General features: G+C 53.9%; 3 protein-coding genes across 10 annotated transcripts in view; 2 read left to right on the forward strand and 1 right to left on the reverse strand.

Moving 5' to 3' along the window:
• Nucleotides 1–2,412, forward strand: part of EZH1 (enhancer of zeste 1 polycomb repressive complex 2 subunit) — a 37,400-nt gene extending 34,988 nt beyond the window's left edge. For all 6 annotated transcript variants that reach the window (XM_066364107.1, XM_066364109.1, XM_066364104.1 and 3 more), the window contains one exon: nucleotides 49–2,412. In XM_066364107.1, the coding sequence (XP_066220204.1) occupies nucleotides 49–109 (61 nt within the window). In that variant the 3' untranslated portion in view covers nucleotides 110–2,412. The remainder of the gene's footprint in view (nucleotides 1–48) is intronic.
• Nucleotides 1,759–19,011, reverse strand: CNTNAP1 (contactin associated protein 1). 2 transcript variants are annotated; one of them, XM_066364102.1, is made up of 24 exons: nucleotides 18,929–19,011; nucleotides 17,961–18,062; nucleotides 17,672–17,865; nucleotides 17,056–17,203; nucleotides 16,769–16,972; nucleotides 16,016–16,200; nucleotides 14,432–14,575; nucleotides 13,525–13,786; nucleotides 12,887–13,036; nucleotides 12,457–12,628; nucleotides 11,885–11,991; nucleotides 11,616–11,735; nucleotides 10,629–10,832; nucleotides 10,274–10,430; nucleotides 10,062–10,189; nucleotides 9,594–9,779; nucleotides 8,876–9,097; nucleotides 8,376–8,615; nucleotides 7,174–7,527; nucleotides 6,880–7,010; nucleotides 6,123–6,216; nucleotides 5,696–5,941; nucleotides 5,552–5,599; nucleotides 1,759–4,052 (listed from the first exon to the last, which is right to left on the reverse strand). In XM_066364102.1, exons 1-24 carry the CDS (start codon nucleotides 18,990–18,992, stop codon nucleotides 3,736–3,738), a joined length of 4,179 nt encoding a protein of 1,392 aa, XP_066220199.1. In that variant the 5' UTR covers nucleotides 18,993–19,011; the 3' UTR covers nucleotides 1,759–3,735. The 2 variants fall into 2 exon arrangements, with proteins under 2 accessions (XP_066220199.1, XP_066220200.1); XM_066364103.1 differs by lacking the exon at nucleotides 18,929–19,011 and adding an exon at nucleotides 18,615–18,665.
• On the forward strand, nucleotides 18,888–21,928 carry CCR10 (C-C motif chemokine receptor 10). Of its 2 annotated transcripts, none has more exons than XM_066364111.1 (2): nucleotides 18,888–18,999; nucleotides 20,714–21,928. In XM_066364111.1, the coding sequence occupies exons 1-2, from the start codon at nucleotides 18,970–18,972 to the stop codon at nucleotides 21,779–21,781; spliced, it is 1,098 nt and encodes a 365-aa protein (XP_066220208.1). In that variant the 5' UTR covers nucleotides 18,888–18,969; the 3' UTR covers nucleotides 21,782–21,928. The 2 variants fall into 2 exon arrangements, with proteins under 2 accessions (XP_066220208.1, XP_066220209.1); XM_066364112.1 differs by lacking the exon at nucleotides 18,888–18,999 and adding an exon at nucleotides 19,849–19,892.
• Nucleotides 21,929–22,387: the final 459 nt, after the last annotated feature.

Here is a 22,387-nt window from a genome sequence, read left to right on the forward strand (position 1 = left end):
CAGAAAAGCGTTGATAGTAATCTGGTTCCTCCTCCTGCTCTGGAACAGGTACAGCCAAGCTGATGCTCTCAAGTACGTGGGGATTGAGAGGGAGACTGATGTCCTTTAGCCCTCCTGGGCCCCACCAGCGCTTATGGTAGCAGCACTGTCTTTGCTTGTATGCACACACCACTGCTGCTCGAGTTTCCTGCACTATGTGTCTCCCACACCAAGAAACCCCCCACCCACTCCCTCGGTAGTGAGGCCTCAGTTGTGTCCAGTGGGGACAAAACTGGCTCAGTGTAAGGGCAGACAGGCAGCTAGGGCTTGGGTCCCAGGAGATAGTGTTGCAGATGTCAAAGCTTGCATCTCAGGCCTCGGGGGAAGAGAACACAGGCTGGGGGTAGGTGATGTATGCTTGATTTCTTGTCACCCAGGCTGTGGGTCTCAGGAACCCACTTGGGCAGATCCTAACAAGCATTAGCCTATAATTCTAACTTTCCACATCAAGGGCCCTTGTGTAATTGGGTTGCCAACGTATCTCTGTGGTCCCGAGACCTGGAGAGGACAGGCTAAGTGAAATTGGTACCTGGAGCTCCTGAGTGGCCTGGGTTAAAGGTGGGCCTGGCAGGCAGCAAAGACTGAATTCAGAGGGGAGATAGATCACCTTACTACCTCTTCCTTCCTGGCAGGATTCAAACGGAAAGAATGGGTTCTAAGTAGAAATATTCTGCACTGGGAGAAGGAAAGTTAAGTATCATCCTCCGATGGACAGTGAGAACCAGCCTGATGATAGTAGTTAAACTGCTAAGCCTTTGGCCCAGCAGGCTTTGAGAAACCTCTATGTATTCTGGAGATGGACACATTTTCAGATGCCCCAGAGCAAGTACCAGTGCCCTGTTAGCTCATTCCAAAGTTCTAGCTTAGCAACTGCAGGCAGGCATTATGCTGCTACTGAAGAAGCGTGGAGGGGTATACCAGGCTGGGTGGGAGTGCTCTGGTTCCCTGGAGCAGTAGTTGTTTTCAGGCCTTTCATTCCCCTTAGAGACTCAGGCCCACAGAGCCACTGTTACCTATCTCCTCTGCATAGATGGGTGTAGGCCTGGACTGGGGGAAGATTGTTGGTGTGATTGATTTTCCTGTCTGTAGCACCTGCTGTTGGAAAGGGTGAGTTGACAGTATGTGTTTGGAGATGGGTGAAGGACTCCCAAATTGCACGTGTTTAGGATGGCATCACGTGTATACTGCACTGGCAGAGGGTATTCAAAGCGTCGAGAAGACCACCTGTGCCAGTCTGTGATGCTGTTCTCTCTGGGATTCATGCAGAGCAAAGCACTTTATTTCTTTTAGGTCTGTAGATTGGGGTGGAGTTGGAGCTAAGGTCTCTGGGGTCCTTGCGTAAGTCCTATTTCTAAGGGAGGGGGAAGGAGGGGGTGGAAGGGTCTCCTGTTCTGTCTCATTGCCTGGTGGAGGTAGAGGAGCTGCCTTGACAGAGAAGAATTGAATGAGAAAGGCCAGCTCTAAGAGCTGCTCTGTGGCTGGCATGCTGAGCTGGCAGGGAATGAGGAGCATTGTGTTGGGTGAAAGGACATGGGCAGGTACAGACTGGCCTAGGGAGTATCAGAATAGGGAGCGGGTGTCTCCCTTCTCTCTGGGGAATCAGAGCCTCTCTTTCCAAGTCTATGCTGACCACTCCCTTCCTCCAGTCTCACTGGCTGTCCCGTGAAGCAAGGAGGAGGATTCTCTCTGGCCAAGCAGCCATCCAGGGATTTTTGTGGGACACACACACACACACACACACACACACACACACACATTCACCTATTCTCACTCACCACACTTGTGGGCACATGTACTCAGCAGAGCACACGCTCAGCCAGCGTGTGACAGAGCCTCTTCTCACCTGAGTGGGCCAGCCTCCACCATGATTCTGATATGCACATCTGCTGTGGTTTATACTCATTGTGTATTGGGGACACCTTCTAGCTGGACTGTGGGTTCTGAATTACTCATAAATTATAGGGGAAAACCAGAGACCGATGAAGGAGGAGGAGTTAGGTCTGTCTGAAATGCTAGCAGCTGGCCAAGAGGAATAGGTGGGAAAAAATTACATCCAGCCTTTGAGAGGCAGGACTGACCCCACCCTTCCCTCAGTGTGCAGAATCACTGTGGTCCATCCCTACTTCCCCAGTTTCAGACCACTAATACTCCTGTTTCTCTAGCATTCCCATCCTTTTTCCCTGCTGTCCTCAACCTTTAATGACGGGTGTCAACCCTTCCCCCCAGACATGTAATGATAATGGAGCAAGGTGGTGGGGTGGGTGCGGGGGAGGCTGGTATATGTGCGGCTTTATTGCCAGTGAATTTCACGCACTTTATAAAGTCCTGTGGCTTGTGACCTCTTATCTGAATAAAGTGGCAGAATCCATTTTAGCAAGTTGTGTACCGTATGTTTGTGGGCTGGAAAGATCCAGGGATGGCAGTTCAGGGGCAGCTTGGGCTAAAGGTTTAGCATTCTGACCCCCACTTGTCCACTGAGATCTGGGGCTGGGGAGGGGAGGAGATTGGCAAGAACCAGTCAGGCTCCTGTTAGATGATGCAAGAATTCTGAGGACTCCCCAGAGGCATTTCCAAGCTCTAAGATTAGTTCCCTTCAACCATCCCACTAACCCCACCTAACCACGACACTAGCCACCACACACAGACTGGGGCTCTGCCACTCTGCTTTATTAATGGCTCTGAGTCTTGAGAGCACAGCTTCAGAGTGGAGGCCAGATCAGGCTGGAGGAGTGACCAGCAGACCTCATGAACTTCCAACACAGGAGAAGCAAACTACAGACCGTGGGCACAGCATAGGACAGGACAATCGATTGGTTTTTTTTCTTTTATATATAAACTGATAATTTAAAAATTAGAGTAATATATAGAGTTTCTCTAGAGAGACTTTGCAACAAAAAATATATATAAAGAATGTGACATCCTTGGCAAATGAAGCAGCATCTCTGAGCGGAGGAAAGAGGGCTCCTCATGCACTGGAGAAGGGGCCAAGCCTTTGGACAGGCACCAAGGCTATTGCATACCTTGGAAGAGAGAGGAGGAGTAGGAGGCTGGCTAGTCAGTGTGTCTGCATTATTTTCTCTATGTTGCAAGTTTTTATGGCTTTGGCTAAAGCGTTTGAAGCAGCGGAGGTACTAAGGTGCTAAACTGAGGCCTCTCAGTCTCTGTAAAAAAAAGAAAAGGGAGGGGGGTGGGAGACAGTGATGAAGCCCTCCCTAACCCCCAACTGAGTGGACGTAGATGGAAGATGTTCTGCAGGGCAGGGGGAAGGCTGGGTATGATTTAGCAGCCTCCTCCCCCAGACCTTGTGCATCCCTGCAATCCCACACATCTGTCCCTGCTGAGATTGAATGTTTGAAGAGAGACAGTTAATTTCCCCTGAACTCTGTTAATCCCTGGCAGCAGCTGGGATAGGGATGGCAGGAAGGGCCTGTCTCAACCTCATGAAGCTTCTCCTTTGGGGCAGGCAAACACCAGGAGGCTGGGGAAACGGAAACAGGCAGGGCATTGGTTTAGGCAGTGAGGCTCGGCCACTCCCTTTGGTCCCATCTATAGATCTGCCCACCAAGCTTGGCAAGAGGGGCATCCTCAGGATGAGCAGAACCAGCTAAGAGGAGCCAAATGTCCCTGACAGGGTTGGGTAGAGGCAGGTACTGGGGAATTTGAGGAAATGGACTTGGTCCCTGAAGCCCTTCTGAATCATTCAGATCTGGACTCCTCCAGGATCTGGGGTAGGTTTTGGTCCCGGGAGCCAGGGGCTGGGGCTGGGGCTGGGGCTGGGGCTGGGGCTGGGGCTGGGGCTGGAGCTGGGGCTGGGGCTGGAACTTGGGTAGAAGCTGGTGTAGGGGCTGGGGCCTGGGCAGAGCCTGAAGCAGGTAGGGGAGGTTTGCTGCTAGGGTGGTAATCATGGGTAGCCTTGGGCTCATTGGTGTGGTAGGAACCCTTGTAGCAATGATTTTGCAGATAGAAGAGCACCAACATTCCCACCAAGCCCAGCAGCAGGAAGGCCACCAAAACTGAAAGGGAAAAAAGAAACAATTCAGGGCAGATCTTTGGGGTTTCACCTATATACAGATGCACATGTATGTTCTTGACTAAAAGCATACGTGTGCGTCAGTGTCTGCTCTCCAACCATATCAGACTATTCCTCAGTGTCAGGTATGTCTGAATTCCTGGCTTATCCCCTGTCATTTTTCTTTCTAATATTCTCTTTTCACATCCCTGGTAATTACCCCAATTTCTTATCTCTCTAGGATGTTACTATACCCCATTTCTTCATTTCTTACCCATAGTCCCATCTTGATATTTCAATTAAAAAATCTATAGGGCCCTAGCCTGACCTGTGGTGGTGCAGTGGATAAAGCATCAACCTGGAATGCTGAGGTCGCTGGTTTGAAACCATACACTTGTCTGGTCAAGGCACATATGGGAGTTGATGCTTCCTGCTCCTCCCCCCTTTCTCTCTCTGTCTCTCACTCCCTCTCTACTCTAAAATGAATAAATAAAATAAAAATTAATTAATTAATTAAAAAATCTATAGGGCCCTAGCCAGTTGGCTTAATGATAGAGCATCAGCCCAGCATGTGGAAGTCCCGGGTTCGATTCCCGGCCAGGACACACAGGAGAAGCACCCATCTGCTTCTCCACCCCTCCCCCTCTCCTTCCTCTCTGTCTCTCTCTTCCCCTCCCGCAGCCAAGTCTTCATTGGAACAAAGTTGGCCCGGGCACTGAGGATGGCTCCATGGCCTCCACCTCAGTTGGTTAAAATGGCTCCCATTGCAGCGGAGCATCGCCCCCTAGTGGGTGTGCCAAGTGGATACTGGTGGGGCACATGCAGGGAGTCTGTCTCTTAGCCTCCCTGCTTCTCACTTCAGAAAAATACTACAACAACAAAAAATCTATAGCATCCTCACCCTGGCCAGTTGGCTCAGTGGTAGAGTGTTGGCCCTGCATGTGGATGTCCCGAGTTCAGTTCCCAGTCAGGGCACACAGGAGAAGCACGCATTTACTTTACTCCTCCCCCTCTTGCTTTTCTCTCTCTCTCTCTCTCTCTCTCTCTCTCTCTCTCTCTCTCTCTCTCTCCCCCCTTCTCTTCTCCCTTCTGGAAGCCATGGCTTGATTGGAATGAGTTGGCCCCGGGCACTGAGGATGGCTCCATAGCCTCTACCTTAGGCGCTAAAAATGGCTTCAGTTGGAACAGAGCAATGGCCCCAGACGGGCAGAGCATTGCCTCCTAGTGGGCATGCCGGGTGGATCCTGGTCAGGGCACATGCAGGAGTCTATCTCTGCCTCCCTCCTCTCACTAAAAAAATAAAATAAAATAAAAATCTCTAGCATTCTCAAACATTTAAAAATCGCCAGCCCAGTCATATACTACCTTCAGCACAGGCTGTCTCATCCTTTGCACCACCATGCACTAGGGCCGTCACCACCCCTCAGCCCTGGGGATACAGGGCAGGGAGGGAATGCTGACAGGGTAGAATCAGGAGGTCTGGACAGCGATCACACTACTCACAGCCTAAAAGTATGGCAACCCATCCATCATCATGGTAGTACGGGAAGTCTGAAAAAGAGAAAGCATCAGGTAGGAGAAGCCTTCTACATGGTAAGCATCAAGAATCATTTTTTTTCCCTCCCTCTTCCTGTCCCAGGGACGTACCTGGGGGCAGATACCAGGGATCCAACTCAGGTGGCACCTCTGAGAAAAGACGTGGCATGGCTCCACAGTTAGATTCAGACAGTTCTCCCTGAACTCGAAGGGCCTCAGCTAACTCAGCAGTCATGGGCCGAGGGGTTCGGAAGTGGGTCTTGAGGGGGGCCACATTGTTGAATCGAACACCAGACAGGCAGCCCGAGAAACCTGGTGTGTTATAGCGCTGGATCTCTGGGTCAATCACTCCTGTCTCTGGGGAAGAGGCAGGCCCGGAAAGAAAGGGGCTTGGACCTCCAATAGCCCTCTCACCATCCACAAGTTTCCCACTCACCCACCACCTGCACTGCAATTCCCAGTTCCGTCATTCTCTTCTAGGCTCCAGGGACTTCACCCACAATTTCTTACCTAAAACGCATAGTCACCCGCAGCTTACCCATAACACGCCCTAGATACAAGGCCTTGGGTGAGTCCAGCTGGCTGTCCACCAACAGGGAGAACTTCTGTTCTGTCATTGGGAAGTAGTCCACCTGAGGCGGGGAGCAGGAAGGAGACGAGGGAGAGAGAACAGAGGCAGACACAGCCGTGATTGTGCAGGAACTCTGAACTCTGTCCAAACTGGTGGTAAGTCCTAGCTCTGTCCTAGGTGGGTAACCCCTGGACCCAGATGTAGGATTTGGTATTAAAAAACCAACCAGCTGGATGACCCCATGGTCTGGCTTGAGCCCAAAGGTTGCTGGCTCATTGAGCAGGGGGACGCTGGCTCAGCTGGAGCCCCCCCCCCCTCAATTGGGGCATGTATGGGAGAAGCAATCAATGAACAACTAAGGTGCTACAGCTATTGATGCTTCTCATCTCTCTCCCTTCCTGTCTGTCCCTCTCTCTCTCAAAAAAAACAAAAAAATCCAACAACCTGGTTTTAAGCCCCGTTTTTGCAGCTTCCTAGTAGTTTGACTGATAAACCACTTTACTTTCTGAGCCCATTTAACAATTTGTAAAACAGAAATAATAACACCTGCATACCTGAACAGCCTCACAGTCCTGTTGTGAGAGTCACATGAGGTAATGCATGTAAAAATTCTCTGTAAGTTGGGATGTGCTCTACAAATGCTAAACACTTGACATTTTCCTGGGTGCCACAATCTAGATCATGAGGTTATGATCTGAACTGTTCCACCTCCCTCTGTACACACCTGGATGAAGAGGCTGCGGTAGACACGGGTGATGTTGACACTGTGGGGCTGACCATCGGTCACGGGTCGGGTGGTTAGCTGGTACACGTAGGGGCTGGTGGTGCCCAGCTGATACCGCAGCTGCAGAGTCCCTGTGGGGTGGGGAGGAGAAACCAGGAATCTCCTCTCAGGCCCCACAGCCCCCTTTCTCTAAGAGCACTTGGGTCCTATATGTATTAGTGAGTCAACAGTGTGAGAATGAAGGGTGCCGTGGGGGAAACTGGAGTTGAGGGAGACAGCCTGTTGGGAGCCTACCATCTTCCTTGATGAGCACAGCCATGTAGTCACGCACAAAGGAGCTGACATAGAGCAGGACAGCAGGGGCAGACTGGGTGCTGAAGCTGAAGGACACTTCCTCTCCAGTGACGTTGTAGACGGGGCCCCGGTAACCTGGCACAGGCCGGCCGGGCTGCGGGTAGTCAGGCAGACGGTACCCAGGGCCATGGTAGCCAGGCACGTAGCCAGGAGTGTCATAGCCAGGGATGTAGCCGGGTTCGTAGCCTGGCACCGGCCGGCTCAGCATGTGGGAGAACTCCCGGGCTGCAGAGCGCAGTGCTGACTGCAGGTTATAGCGCATCCAGGTGCCAGACTCAAAGAAACCACCAATATCTGAAGGCAGAGGTAGTGAAGTCAGGGCTTCTGGTCCCACATTCAGACATTGTATATGTCATCTGTACACACCCACCCATGAGACTTGCCCTCAGTTCTGCCACCACCACAGTTTCATCTAATCTACCCCCTGTATTTTACAGGTGGGGAAACTGAGGCCCAGAACTGGGTAATGACTTGCTTAAGGATACACAGTAAGTGAAGAGCCAAGATTAGAATCAAGATATTGTGACCCCATCCAGAACATTCACCGCTACTCACACATTCCAAACCAAGACCAAAGGTCTCCTCCTGTTGGTCCCTAAGTCCCTGTAACTCCCTAACTCCACCAGACTTCCCATCAGTAACCTACCTGCTCACGCATCCTCCTAGACCAGCCTTAGGGAGGATGCAGTCTGGTTATATGTGCAGAGATCTTGCTGTGGTGAATGAAAAGGCTCTCCTTAACCAAGAACCAGGTTGCAGACATGTTTTAGGAGTGCAATTGTCAAATAGGAAATGGCATAGGAGGGCCTCATGCAGCCTGAGGTGGATATGCTCGCAAGGGGGGTAACCTGTGTTACCTTGGTGATAGGGGAAGATGGGGAAGTTACTTGCTTGTTGCTTTTGAGTTCTTTTACTACTAGCTAGCTGTACCACCCCTTCCTTGCCCCACTTTATGCCTTTGGCATCACCCCGCATCTTCAGCTGCCTAATGGTCCCAGATCAGAGCTCAGGAACCCAGAGACAACTCTAGTTTTCCCTGGTGCTGACTTTATACCCTCCTTCCTTTCTTTCCTGGCATCCCTACATCCTACATGCCATTATACCCAATGGCTCTCTGTCCTCCCATAACCAGTAGCACTGACCATGGTTGCAATATGGCCCATCAAAAGCTGTGAGGTCACAGTCACATGTGTAGTAGCTGTAACGTTCCACGCAGCGGCCTCCATGGAAACAGGGGAACAGGGGGTGGGTGCAGTGGCCTGTGCAGTTGGGTGAGGTACCCTCAGAGGCATTGGCACGGCCTTCCAGGTTCAGAGTCACTCCATTCAGACGCATAGCCCTCAAGCAGCCCACGAAGGGGCGCCTCTTTAACTCTGCGGATCCTGGGAATGGAGAGCAGGTCAAGAAATGGGTTTAGAGCAAGAGACAGAGAGCTAAGTGCTGGGGTTGGGAAAGGAGCCAAAGGGGCTGAAAGAATGGAACAGAGCCATTGGGCCAGGGACTGGAGAGGAAAGGTGGGCCTTGCTCACTCTGAAGCAGAGGGGGTTGGAAACTAGGATGTGGGCTTCCTGGAAACAAGAGCAGCCTTGAGAAGGTGGGAAGGATAAGGAAGCTTCAGACCTGCCTCTGGGTTGCTGCTCACCAACGTAGAGGGGCTGGTCATACTCCAGCCAGATGTAGGTCTGTAGGGGCATTGGCCGCACCACCCAGGGCCGGTGGTCCACACGGAGCCGGGCCTGCTTCACGTTGATTTCGGCCCGGACCAGGTGCCACTCATCATCGTTGAACTCCAAGTCATCTGCGTGTACAGTCAAGTTTTCATCTCCGTTCCCCACATCGAAGGCGAAGACCACATCCCGGGATGCTAGACAGTGTAAGGGTGAGGGAAAGAGCATTCACACCTCCAAGATCCCTCACAGATTCCTCGCCCAACACAACCTCTCTTCTTCACACTCTTCAGAGCTCCTGGCACGTCCCTCCAATTTGTCTGCAGCCTGGGACAAAACCCATAAGCTGCTTAAAACCTCATACCCCTGGTCTCTCCCAAATTTGCAGGTCTCCGGAGTTAGCGTCCTAGCCCCATTTCTCAGGTTAGACGCATTGCTGGTCAGCTCAGAGAAACCTCAAGTGTCCGCCTTCCTTATTTACAAGTAAGGGGCCTACGGCTCCAATAGATGAACTGGGCCAAAAAGCCAGCTTTCAAGACAGAGCTGGGCCTAGACCCCACGGTCATTGAAAGCCCTCTCCACACTGCCCCTCAGAAGGGCATCTGGCCTTGTCTCTTGCCCCAGCCTCCACCTATCCCTTTTCTCCACAGAGATCGTCATCTCCCCCACGCCCCTCCCGGTGTGCCTGCTCACTGTTTAGTTCCACCCGCAAGTAAGGTCGGCACCACTGGTAGTAAGAGCCTCCCTTATTCTCTAGGAAGACTCCTGAGGGAGCCGAGGTCCTGAAGTAGAAGGAGACATCAAGGCTGTGGTTGGCACGGATTGGAGGGAAGCGTAGTGCAGCCCCAGTGTGGAAGGAGATGGTGTTCCAGGAGTTTCCTACAAAACCAGATGGAGGAAGGCCTTGTCAGGGGGATTGGAGGGTGGGAGAGTAAGGGAGTCTCCGGTAGATGGGGGAGGGAAAGACAAATACAGATAGCAGTAACCAAGGGGGACTGAGGGGTGTAATGAAAGAGAGGTGCAACACAGATGGGGGTCATATTATAGCAGGACCTGCTGTGTCTGGCAGTGCGTCCTGGAGGCACTCAGTGGGTCAGGCCAAGATTATGGAAACCAAAGAGCCAACCCAGGAAGGGTACACGAAAGGGGTCTGCCACTCACGATCACCATAGCAGCGCAGAGGCCTCAGGAAGAACTGGGCCTCAGAAGTGGAGCGGTTTGTATCCCCCACCACCACCTGAGTGACAGGCAAATGGTCAACAAAGGTCAGCAGTCCTTTGTCCGTTCTCCTGTGGGGGCAAGATGCAGTGGCTCAGCCACTGCCATTCACCTGCCCCAGAATCCTGAAAGTCCTGTCCCTTTGCTCCCCTCACCACTGGGGCTGGTCAGCATCACAGTTACAGTACAGAGCAGGGTCCACGCAGCTCCGGTCCAGACCACAGGCACAGCGCCGGATCCCAGGCTGTGAGCCTCCCCAGTAGAAGTGCTGCTCTTCATTTCGGCCGATCCAAAAGCTGTAGGGGTAGCCTCCTGGGGAAGAGGTGCAGGCAGTTTCCAGGCCCTGTCCCTCCACCAGCCTCTGGGCTCCCCTCTCACCCTTCTAACCTGTCCAGACCCTTGAATCTTCTAGCCCAGGGCTCCAGCTTAACCATCTGATTTTTCCTCCCAGGCCCCCCACTGGTCCCTCCTCTAACTGTCCATCCCACCTTCTCGGACCCCAGCCTCAACCTGCAGTGTTGAGCAGCCTAGAATTGTAACAGGAAAATTCGATCCACTGTTCACAGTGCTGGGAAGCATTGGCCAGGGCACCGACTTCCTCCCAGGATGCATTCCAGTATTGGATAGCCCCCAGGAATGGCCGCTCCATGCTAGAACCTGTCACCCGAGTTGTCCACAGCCTGTCATGCCGCACAACTGTCCATGCCCGGTTCTCTGGGGGAGGGGAAGGGACAGAGCTTTGGCTGGAGATGGACATTCTCTACCTATCTCCCTACCCACCACCATCACCAGTGCTGCAACTCAGAGCCAATAATTGTGGCCAGCAGCTCCATTCCAGCCCAGCTCTGGGCACTGTACATTGTAGTCTGGAGATGAGACAGCTGGAATGGATCAGGAAGTTGGAATTTATCTGCAAGGCTAGGTTACAAATTCCTGAGTGTCACTTTTCCCCTCTGCCCTCCTTTAACCCCACCGCAGTTTTTGTTTTGTTTTGTGTGTGTTTTTTTGGTGAGAGAAAGAGAGTGGGGCAGGGGTGGGAGAGAAATGAGAGGCATCAACTCATAGTTTCATAGTTGCAGCACTTTAGTTGTTCACTGATTGCTTCTCATACATGCATAGATTGGGGGGCTCCAGCCAAGCTAGTGACCCCTTGCTCAAGGCAGCGACCTTGAGCTTCAAGCCAGCGACCTTTGGGCTCAAGCTGTGACCATGGGGTCATGTCTATGATCCCACACTCAAGCCAACAACCCAGCTTAAGCCGATGAGCTTGTGTTCAAGCCGGATGAGCCTGTGCTCAAGCCAGCAGCCTTGAGGTTTCGAACCTTGGACCTCAGTGTCCCAGGTTGGTGCTCTACCCACTGTGCCACCACCAGTCAAGCTAACCCCACCACAGTTTCATTTTACTGGGCCCTGTCCATCCTTTAATCCTTCCCTGTTTCCCCCACACCCAGCATAGCCTTGTCAACTGCCCCTTCACCACCTATCAGAGCCACTTACCTCGGATATCACAGTACACTACAAATGGCTTTAGGGGGCCACTGCCATCAGGATCAATGGTGAAGTTTCCAGAAGTTTTCCCACTAAGCCGATAAGCCTCACAAGATTCCTTATACAAAGCTGGTAGGTGGTAGGGTGGGGAAAAGGTGGTTGTGGGTTCAGAGGGCTAGGTGAACCAGCCCAACCATCTCCAGCAGCCTCAGGATCCCCAGCAACCTTCTCCTGACCTCCCCTGGTCTTTACTCTTCCCCACATCCCAGCTGGCTTACGTTGGTGGCAGGTCTCCCCCTTGTAGCCTGTCAGTTCACAATAGCAGATGAAGTCATCCCAAGATTGGTAGCAGCGTCCGTCATGCTCACACATGTTAGGGTTGCACCTAAGGAAGGAGTCAGCACCAAAGGAAGAAGCTTTATTGGGAGCTTAAGAATGGGGTCAGACCCATAAAGGCTCTACTGCCAGCGCCTGAGGGCACCTGAACCCCATGAGATACACCTTGCCTAATTAGCCAGATATGAGCCTAAATGCTGGGTCATTATTAGGCAGGCCTTAGAGCCCAAGTACTGTTTCCCATTCGCTAAAAGACCAAGAATGATTTATACTGCCCCTTCCCCCAAAACTCCCTCTAAGACCAAAAAGATGCTTCATTTCCATTCTGAGCATATGTCACTTTAAGGGAAGAAACAAGAGGTGAGAGATCAAGGAGGAATCTTCTCCAGCTGGGAGACTGAGGAGCTGGGACCAGGAGAAGAAAGATTATTGAGAAAGACCACTCCCTTTGGGAGACCATGGATGAGGGCTTTGGAGGGAGTCACCTCTTGCAGAGGGAGGGACTTCTGGATACCTATCAGTGATGCCGCATGTGTCAAAGAGGACTTCAGCATAGTAGCCAAGCCGCCGGAACTCCACCAGAGTCAGGTTGACCAGCTGACCGTCCACTTTGAGCAGCTCCATGCAACCATGGAATGCTGTCTGGTTGGAGTGGCAACCCCATCGACTGGCTGGCTTGGGACAACCTGGAACAACCGCCCCTGTGAGGCTCTCCCCAGGGGAAACTCCAGACACCCTCCCCCAGGGTGATACCAAAGGAGAGCCAGACATGAAGGAAGGGAGAGGGCCAATAAATAATGACAGTGACTTTCCAGTTCCCTAGGCCACAAAGGGAAAAGAGGGATTTATCCCCACAAAACTCTCTATGTAGCCCCATCTAGGTGGACTTAGGTGGGGACATTCCTACCTAGGAACAGGGTCTAGCCAGGTTGGCCACCACTTACCCCCAAAGAAGTATGAAGTTCCTGTACGGATCAGCAGTGGGTATGAGACCCTGACCTCTGACCCTTCCACATCATCGATGCTGATGACTGCATGATTTTCTTGTGCTGCAAAATTCACCTCGTGCCAAAAGCCATCATTCAGGCGGTACCCTGGACAGAAAAGGATGCTGTGGATGGGGAAAGCACCAGGCTCTAGGAGAATTGTGTCTTTCGTGGGAAAGCAGCACCCCTACTCTGTGTCCCAACAGCAGCCTCTGTTCCCCCTCCCATTGTTACGCTTATCACACTGAGTCATGACATCTCTGAATGTCTCTCTTCCCTATCCATAACCCTAGCAGCTTATACAGAGTCTGCAAAGTTCTACATGAATAACACCTCCAGAGACCCCCTGGAACTGGAGAATACCAGGACTCGGTCTTCCTGCTTCTCCTAGCACCCCTAGCTTCTCAGATCTGCTCCCAGCCCCAGGTGCCTCCATCCATTCTCATTTCTTCCCAGGGCCCTGGGACCTCCTGCTCTGCTGTCCTCACTCTCTCACCCCTCTCCAGTATGCAAAGGCCTTCCAGTCCAAGCCTATAACCTCCCCAGATCTCCCCTGCCCTTCTCTGGCCTCCTAGTGCCCCCTCTTCACCCCTCACCAGCAGCGAACTGAAGCTTCTTTCGGCCAGACTGCGCAATGGACACGTTGACTTGCCCTTCACTGAGCATCATCTCCACATGGCCCAGCCCGTCCCCCAGGCTGGAGTAGAGTAGCAGTCCCGTGAGGTCCCAAGTTCGGAAGCGAAAGGAGACTGCGAGACGGCCGCGGCGCGGGAAGCCAGGCACTTGCACGAAGTTGTGAGGACCTCCGAAGTTGACTGGGTGAGGAACCGGGTCCAGGCAGCGGAAGGCCACCTTACCCTGGGGGCAAAAGCGAGGATTCATCAGTAGCCGCAAGTCCCTGCCCAGCCTCTACTGGGAATTCCGTTGGCATTTTGGTCTAAGATCTTTGCTTCAGCATTCCCTCGTGTGGGGAGGAGGAGCGTCGGAATAAGACCTCCAGCTCTAGCTATTCCCAACCCCCCTAGAAACGTGTCGAGCTGTAGAGAGGGGTCTCTGCTCGTTCGCAATTACTGATCTACATGGTCTTCAGGGCGATTTTCTGGCAGTGGCGCTGGATTAGGCGCTCCTGAGCTGGGGTAGAGGAAGCACGCCAAAACAGCCCTGGGTTCAAGTTCCTACTGAGCCACGGCGCAACTGCGTGCCCCTCTGGCTAAGCCACTCCTGGCCTCTGTACCTTATTTTCCTCATCTTATTCATTGAGGTGGTTGGACCAGACCACAGCCTCTTCACTAGGCAGCAGGGGGATGGCCTTGGCACCTCCTGTGATTCCGTGATGCCAAACCCCGCCCCCCCCCCGCCCCAACATACACACACGACTTGAGCATCTGGCTGAGGAGAGAGAGGTCCTGGGCTTTTATATGATTCTCAAGATTTCTTCCCGCTCCACCTCTGCTTTCCAAGAGGCTCTGATGTCCCATCCTCCCAGATCCCCTGCCCACTGGCCTCAAAGGTGATCCGCGAATGGCGTCGCACTGCCAGGTCCGCGATGTTGACTCGGTTGAAGATTACGTTTTCTATGCAGCCGCGGAAATTATGCCGATAAGCGAGATTTTTCTGCGCGGCTCCCACCAGACCCCCGATGAACATCTGCGGGCAGGGTAGGGAATGAGGTTCCTTGGGTGCGGAAGCCTGCGCACCTTCCTGGCGCTCCGGGGATACATACAGCCTTATAAAAGATTTGAGCCTGACCAGGCGGTGGCGCAGTGTACAGAGCATCCGCCTGGGACACTGAGGATCCAGGTTCAAAACCCGGAAGGTGCCGGCTCACCGGGCCTGAGCGCGGGGGTCGCTGGCCCCAGCCCAATGTCAGCAGGTTTGAGCAGGTCACTGGCTCGGCTGGAGCCCCACCCCTACCCCTTCAAGGCACATATGAGAAAGCAATCAATGAACAGCTAAGGTGCCACAACTATGAGCTGATGCTTCTTGTCTCTCTCCCTTCCTGCCTGTCTCCCCACCCCCTCTCTCTTTTGCTCTCTCGCATTAATAATAATTTTTTTAAAAGACTTGAAACACAACCAATATTTCCCCAATATTGGTATTAAAGCTGGAAGATCACGGGGCCTCCCCAGGTTGCGGTACTAGTCCTAACTCTACCGCAGATTGGCTGCACTCCCTTAGGTAAGTCAACAAAACTTTATATACAGATGGAGGCTAGGGTCTTTGTCAACTTCACAGAGTTGGGCAATTCGATGGGGCACTTTTCTTTCATTTAAAAAAATTTTTTTGCCCTGGCCGGTTGGCTCAGCGGTAGAGCGTCGGCCTAGTGTGCGGAGGACCCAGGTTCGGTTCCTGGCCAGGGCACACAGGAGAAGCGCCCATTTGCTTCTCCACCCCTCCGCCGCGCTTTCCTCTCTGTCTCTCTCTTCCCCTCCCGCAGTCGAGGCTCCATTGGAGCAAGGATGGCCCGGGCGCTGGGGATGGCTCCTTGGCCTCTGCCCCAGGCGCTAGAGTGGCTCTGGTCGCAGCATGGCGACGCCCAGGATGGGCAGAGCATCGCCCCCTGGTGGGCAGAGCGTCGCCCCTGGTGGGCGTGCCGGGTGGATCCCGGTTGGGCGCATGCGGGAGTCTGTCTGACTGTCTCCCTGTTTCCAGCTTCAGAAAAAAAAAAAATTATTGATTGATTTAGAGAGAGAAAGTGAGAAACACTGATTTATTTATGCATTCATTGGTTGCTTGTTGTATGTGCCCTGACCCGGATGGAACTTGCAACTTTCAGGAGGATGCTCTAACCAACTGAGCTACTCCGCCAGGGCCTAAGGGGGCAATTTTCTCATCTTGCCCAATCCCCCAAATCCAGACTTTCAAACCCATCTCAGTAGTTCTGGGGTGGGGCCCAGGAATCTGCATGCTAACAGCAATGATAAAAAACCAGGTCCTTTCTGTGAGCTGCAAGTTTGCCCAAAGCTGCTAGGATATTCAGAAACCAGAAAGCGAGGTTTCACGTTTGGTGGAGAGAAATGCAGTCTCCCCCCACACACAGTGATCCAGCACCCCACTCAGCTAAATGAAGCCTCCTGCTTTGCTCACCTCGGTGTCCAGATTCAATCTTTCAAAGTCTCCATTGAGAATGAAACGCTGCACGTAGCCGTCCAGGGTGAGATTCGCTTGGCGGCCATATCGGTCTACACGCACATAATGCCAGTGCTGGTCATTGAGAACCCCACCAGCACTCACTGTCGTGTGTCCTGGTCTTGGCTGGATGGGACTGCTGCCTGAGGGTAGGGAGAGGGAGAGAAATCAGACCTCACACTGGAGAACCCCTGAAGCAGTGGCCAGCAGCAGCCAGGGAGGGTGGGCATACAGAGATTGGACCACCAGGAGCCTGGGATGGAGTGGTGGTCATTGGCCAGGATGTGACTTATGTTAAGTCCTTTGACCTCTTTGAGCCTGTTTTCCTATCGGTAAAACTTGGGACTTGTACAATAGCTGCTTCTATCTCATTATGTGGATGTTATGAAAAACTAATTAGATACAAAATAACTAGTGTGTGTGTGTGTGTGTGTGTGTGTGTGTGTGTGTGTAATGTTTTTACAATGAATCCCAGACAGACTGGGAAGTGCCTTGTCCAAGGTCACACTGCTAGTTGGTGGTAGAGCTGAGACTGGAATCCAGTTCTACTAACTCGGAGACCAGTGCTTTGCTAGCACCAAATTCTACATGAAAAAAGGCAGATTGGTCCAAACAGAAGAGGGGACGTCAAGTGTGCGCGCGGCTTCGCGAAGGTGCAGCGAAGCGCGCAGCCACAGCGCCTTCGGAGTCGCACCCCAGTCCCTCGCTCACCCAGACTCATGTGCAGCAGCAAGTGCGCCCCCTGAAGCTCCAGTGTCACGTAGTCGCCTTGGGCACCCTCAGCGTGGAGCAGGAGCCCGTCTTTCTCTTCAGTCTTGAAGCTGAAGGCGAACACGTCCCACAGGCTTCGGCTGACCCCTCGCGGGAAGCGGTACGAGATGGCATCATCGCCGTCGAAATACAGCACATCCGACTCTGCGCGAACGACCGCAGGTGGGCCGGGGACCGAGGAGACTGTCTTGTCTCCCGGCCCCCCTCCACAATCTCTGCATCCTTACTGTAAGGACAGCCGTAGAGGCCTAGCCTCAGGCCGATCTTGCCGCGCGGGTTCCAAGCCAAGGGCACGATGCGGATGTAGCGCGCGGTAAAATGGTAGTGCAGGTCGTGGCGCACCACTGCCGAGTCATTCATGTTACCGAAGAAGGTCTGAGGGGAAAGAAGAGAAGCGTGACCAGGTCCCCACCTTCGGCGTGCTCCCCAACAGCCTCTCGGCCCACAGTTGTCCCAGCCAGCCAATCAACTTCCCGAAAGCAAACGCTCCTGCCTTCATTGATCTCCCCTGCCTTCATGGCTTTCTGCAAACACGGTTAGTTTCCCTAGCCTAGAGTGTCCTCTCCCACTATCTCACTTCTTCAAAGCTCAACTCAGGTGTCACCTCATTCAAGAAGCTCTCCCAGATTTTACCCTTAGGTTGTTAATTAAGCCCTGTCATCCACGAGTGTCTCACATACATGGTGAGTTTACAGTCCCTCTGGACTGAGTCCCCGTTGTGGAAGTTACTGCTCTTCATTTGTGCCCTCACCACTGCCTCCTCCTCTTTCCCACAAGCTAACGCCCAGTCCAGGTCGCGGAGCTGAGGAGGTTCCCCAGTGTGTATGCAGGAGGCTGGAGTACCGCATTGTGCCCTTGCTGGTAGAACACTGTCCAGCTGTCCACTCGGTCGCCATAGAGCAGCATGTAACGTGTGACCCAGTCCCAGGAGTTAAAGGAGCCTTGTGTGGCCACAGCCCGTATCCGGTGTTTCTTCATTAAATCGATCTGGAGCCAGGGATTCGGGTCCCCAATCCGGGGAGACCATCCGCTTATGCCTATAGAAGGGGCAAGGGCTTTCACCACTGGCGCCCCCTTTACCCCCAGCCCTCCAGAGTCTCCCACCTGTCCGTCCGTGGGGACTGGAGCTCACCGTGTAGCCGGGCAAAGCGCGGCACAGTGAAGAGCCCATAGTAGGAGGAGGCACCCAAAGAGCGTGCGTACAGAGGCCCCACCAGCTCCTCGTCACAGCCATCTGGGTTGGGGGAAAAGACACTTTGGTCAGGGGCAGCCCCTTCCAGGTCTTCCCAAAGGTCGGGTACACTAAGAACTAGAGCTCCTCCTTCTCAGTTCCCCAGAAGCAGACCCAGCCCTAACTTAAGCCGTCTACTCAACCCTGGCTGCAGCAACAGCTGCACACTCAGGGGAGGCTACCTTCTTCTGGGGGAACCCCTAGACCAGGCCCTCCCTAGCCCTATTCTTGCCGTGGTGCCAACTGAGCTCGGTAAGCCTCAAAACACACTCTCAAACTCAGCATCTCTCAGAACTTGAGTCAGCCCAAGACACCAATCCGGCCCCAGCATGAGCATAGTCCCACTCATCAGCACCCTCAAACCTGCACCAACCCCAAATCCGGGCCTTGCTCCCAACCATCACCAGCTCCATGTTCAACCTTAGCGTCAACTGGGCACCAGCTGCTGCCTGGATCTCAACCCCCAACCCCAAACCCTAGCCCCTGGGCCAGCTCCAAGCCTAACCCCAGTCCCTGGCAAAACCTTAACCCTATCCCGATTCACCAGTTAACAACCTTATCTCCAACCTTCAAACCCAGGCGCCAGCTGTGGCTTGGATCGTAGTGCCAAATCCCGGCCGGGGCCAAGTTTAACCTCGGCTCCGAGCCCAGCTTCAGAAACCCGGGGCGCGCGCGCTAGCTCGGGAGCTGCATTGCGGAGCGCGGGGGAGAGGCCGCAAAGGATGAAAGCGAGCGAGCGGGCGAGCGAGCGAGCGCGCGCCGGCCGGGAAGGGACCCGCGACCACCCAGCCGCAATGCGGTGCGGGACCCGCCCTGCAGGCTTTGAACTCCCGGACCCAACCCTTCCGGCCTCGGAGCCCCGCACTCACAGTAGCCCCAGCTCTGGGCTCCCGAGACCGCAGCGAGCAGGATGCAGAAGAGCCGGAGATGCATCCTGCAGGTCTCACGGGTCTCCGCGGCCGCCTCCCGGTGCCCGGCTCTGGCTAGGGCTCCAGTTCCAGCTCCAGCTCCCAGCTCTCCTGGGGTTCGCAGCGGATCACTGTCTCCCCTCCTTCCCCACCCCTCCTTCTTTCCTTTGTCCCCCAACCCTTCTCCCCCCACCCCCTTCTCTAAGTCGTTCCTAGTTCTCCGCTGTGCTCTCTCTCCTCTCCTTTCCACCCTCTCTCCTCTCACCTCCCCCCCTACCCCAGCCTCTCCTAGCACGCGCTGCTTTCCCCGACCCCGCGCAAGCGCGCGCCTCAGCCTTGCTGCGAAAGGGCGGGGGTAGAGAGCCTCCAGACACCGGGAAATACCTTGAATAACCCGAGGCTGGCAGGGACTGTGGTCGCAGGGGTGGGGGAAGGGAGGTCTTTAAAGAAAAGGGGTGGGGGGTCTGGATATGGGAAGAAGAGTAAAAGATTCTAACATTCTCCGAAGGCAAATTATGCTCCAAGGACCCTTGTTAGGCACCCTCATAACCCTGTGAATTCAGCATTTTTACCCAACTCTGCAGATGAAAAACCTGAGGCTCGGAGAGGTAAAAAAACAAAAACAAAAAACCAAAAAACAAAAACCTTACAATCACACATTTGCAATCACACATTTGCTAGGTAGCTAGCAAATGTGGACATTGCAAAAACCCATTCTTTCTTTTGGCAAGGTAAAGAGAAATTGTTTTTTTAGGGGGTGGAATGGGAAAGTTAGAGAAGGCCCACAGACCCTAATACCCACCACCCCCTCTTGGCCCCTTTCCCCGCCCCTTCCTTCCTGTCCCAGTAGTTTTAACTTCTCTCCCCAGTGGCTGTACCTCAGAAACCGGTGTAGCCAGAGATGGGGACCGAGACTTCAGAACAGGTGGGAGTGGGGGTAGAATGGAAGGATTGCAGAGAGGGAGGTAAGGTGAAGGGATGGGATTCCACACCTGGCAACAGGCCTCTGCCATGCTGTAACCTATTCAAGATGCCTGAAGCCATTTGGGATCAGGAGTCCTCCAGATAAGTGGGGCTGGTGATGTGAGGCTGGGGTTGGGGGACAGGAATGGGGTGCAAGGGAAGGGTGAGCTGAACGTAGAAGTTCAAGGTGCCAACAGAAAACCTGAGCCCCAATTCTTAAGACCCGCTTATCAAGAGAGTAGTTCAGTGCACCTGTACCGGGGTAGAGGTTGGGGTTGGGGAGGAGAAAAGAGAAATGAGACACAGCCCAGAGCCCGGCCACCAGGTCTGAGGCAAAGCCCGCAGTTAGACGTTCTTCCAGGAGAGGGCGCTGCAAGCGGAACTGAAGCTTCAAGACTTATTAGTAATACAAACCCTTGGCCAGAGCACAGATGCTTCACATCCATTATCTTCCTATTTCAAACAATCCTTATTTCAAATAACCTTGTCAGGTGGGCTGGTCAGGATTTCTAACCTCTACATTACATATTAGACAACTGAGATCCAGAAAGAGCAAGTGGCTTGCTCAAGGTCACCCAGAAAGCTGGATGCAGAGGAAGGAAGGGTGCAAGGGAAGCCAAGGCCTGTTGTGGGTGTGCTGGGGAGTTTGCAAATAAGTTTGTGCCTTCTTTCCGTGTGCAGTTGTATCTGGTCACACCCAGATTAGAAGGCATGTATGGGAAGGGGAGGTGAGTGGGAAGATAAGGTCTCATAAGGTCTCTCCTCTCGTTTTGAACTCTCCAGGTCTCCTGGGGCCCCTACTCCGGGGACGATGAGGAGGCATACTCGGCTGAGCCATTGCCAGAGCTTTGCTACAAGGCGGATGTCCAAGCCCTCAGTCGAACCTTCCAATCCAGTGTCTCCCTGACGGTGGCTGCCCTGGGTCTGGCAGGCAATGGCCTGGTCCTGGCCACCCACTTGGCAGCCCGACGTGCTGCCCGCTCACCCACCTTCGCCCACCTGCTCCAGCTGGCCCTGGCCGACCTTCTGTTGGCCTTGACCCTGCCCTTTGTCGCAGCGGGCGCTCTGCGGGGCTGGAGTCTGGGAAGCAACACCTGCCGTGTCATCTCCGGCCTCTACTCAGCCTCCTTCTACGCAGGCTTCCTCTTCCTGGCCTGTATTAGCGCCGACCGCTACATGGCCATTACTCGGGCCCTCCCAGCTGGACCTAGGCCCTCCAGGACAAGCCAAGCACACTTGGTCTCAGTCATGGTGTGGCTACTGTCGCTACTCCTGGCACTGCCTGCTCTCATTTACAGCCAGGACCGGCAACGAGAAGGCCAGCGGCGCTGCCGTCTCATCTTCCCCGAGGGCCTCACGCAGACGGTGAAGGGGGCGAGTGCGTTGGCACAGGTGGTCCTGGGCTTCGCGCTGCCGCTGGGTGTAATGGCGGCCTGCTATGCACTTCTGGGCCGCACGCTGCTGGCCGCCAGGGGGCCGGAGCGCCGACGCGCGCTGCGCGTCGTGGTGGCTCTGGTGGCGGCCTTCGTGGTGCTGCAGCTTCCTTACAGTCTCGCCCTGCTATTGGATACAGCCGACCTACTGGCGGCCCGTGAACGGAGCTGCCCTGCCAGTAAGCGCAAGGATCTGGCACTGCTGGTGACCGGGAGCTTGGCTCTCGCCCGCTGCGGCCTCAACCCCGTGCTCTATGCCTTTCTGGGCTTGCGCTTCCGCCAGGACCTGCGGAGGTTGCTCCGGGGTGGGAGCTGCAACTCAGTGCCTCACCCGCGCGGCCGCTGCCCCCGGCGGCCCCGCCTCTCTTCCTGCTCCGCTCCCACCGAGACCCACAATGCTTCCTTCTGGGACAACTAGGGCTGCGAATCAAGAGGAGGGGGCAAGCTGAGGAAATGAATCTGGGAGGGTAGTGGAAAAGGGGAGTAGGTGGGGGAACGCTGAAAAAGAGGTAGGAACCTAAAGCAATTGCTTCTGTGCTTTGCCACATTAAATTGATAACATGGAATTGATATGCAACCCAACAACTGTTACTATTTTTGAGTCACTGACTTGGGAAATATTTGTAGCAGGGCGGAGCTATGGGTCTCCCCCCACATCCACCTCCAGGGTGTTAAGCTTAGAGTGGAAGGCGCTGGGAGCCTTGGTGGGGGTTGGGGTGCTGTTGAGCCTGCTAAAGCTCCAGGCACTGACACACACACCCCTTCGTCCGCTCTCTGCTAACAGAGGTGAGGTGGGAAAGCTGCCAGGCGAGGGATGGGGGTTCCTCTTGAACTAACATAAGGAAGAGCTTTCTAATAACATAGAGTGCTGTCCAGTAATGGCTGCCTTAGCAAGTACCGAGTTCCCGGTCTCTGGAATGTTCTGGCTGAATCTGTCGGGAACTGTGTGTGCCTGAGCATGGTGTGGGGATAGGGACGGGGCAGGAGATTCCCGTTTCTGGTGGACTTTTTTGGATTAGAGTAC

Source organism: Saccopteryx leptura, chromosome 2, assembly GCF_036850995.1.
Source record: "Saccopteryx leptura isolate mSacLep1 chromosome 2, mSacLep1_pri_phased_curated, whole genome shotgun sequence".
NCBI classification, from domain to species: domain Eukaryota; kingdom Metazoa; phylum Chordata; class Mammalia; order Chiroptera; family Emballonuridae; genus Saccopteryx; species Saccopteryx leptura.

Bases quoted from the DNA above. Each gene is read 5' to 3' on its own strand.
- CNTNAP1 (XM_066364102.1), bottom strand. From the start codon at position 18,992: ATGCATCTCCGGCTCTTCTGCATCCTGCTCGCTGCGGTCTCGGGAGCC. The intron at 8,616-8,875 runs GTGAGCAGCAAC...CTCCATTCCCAG, and splicing joins TGACCAGCCCCTCTACGTTG to GATCCGCAGAGTTAAAGAGG. The intron at 7,528-8,375 runs GTCAGTGCTACT...CTCTGCCTTCAG, and splicing joins TGGGCCATATTGCAACCATG to ATATTGGTGGTTTCTTTGAG.
- CCR10 (XM_066364111.1), top strand. From the start codon at position 18,970: ATGCAGAAGAGCCGGAGATGCATCCTGCAG. The intron at 19,000-20,713 runs GTCTCACGGGTC...TGAACTCTCCAG, and splicing joins GCCGGAGATGCATCCTGCAG to GTCTCCTGGGGCCCCTACTC.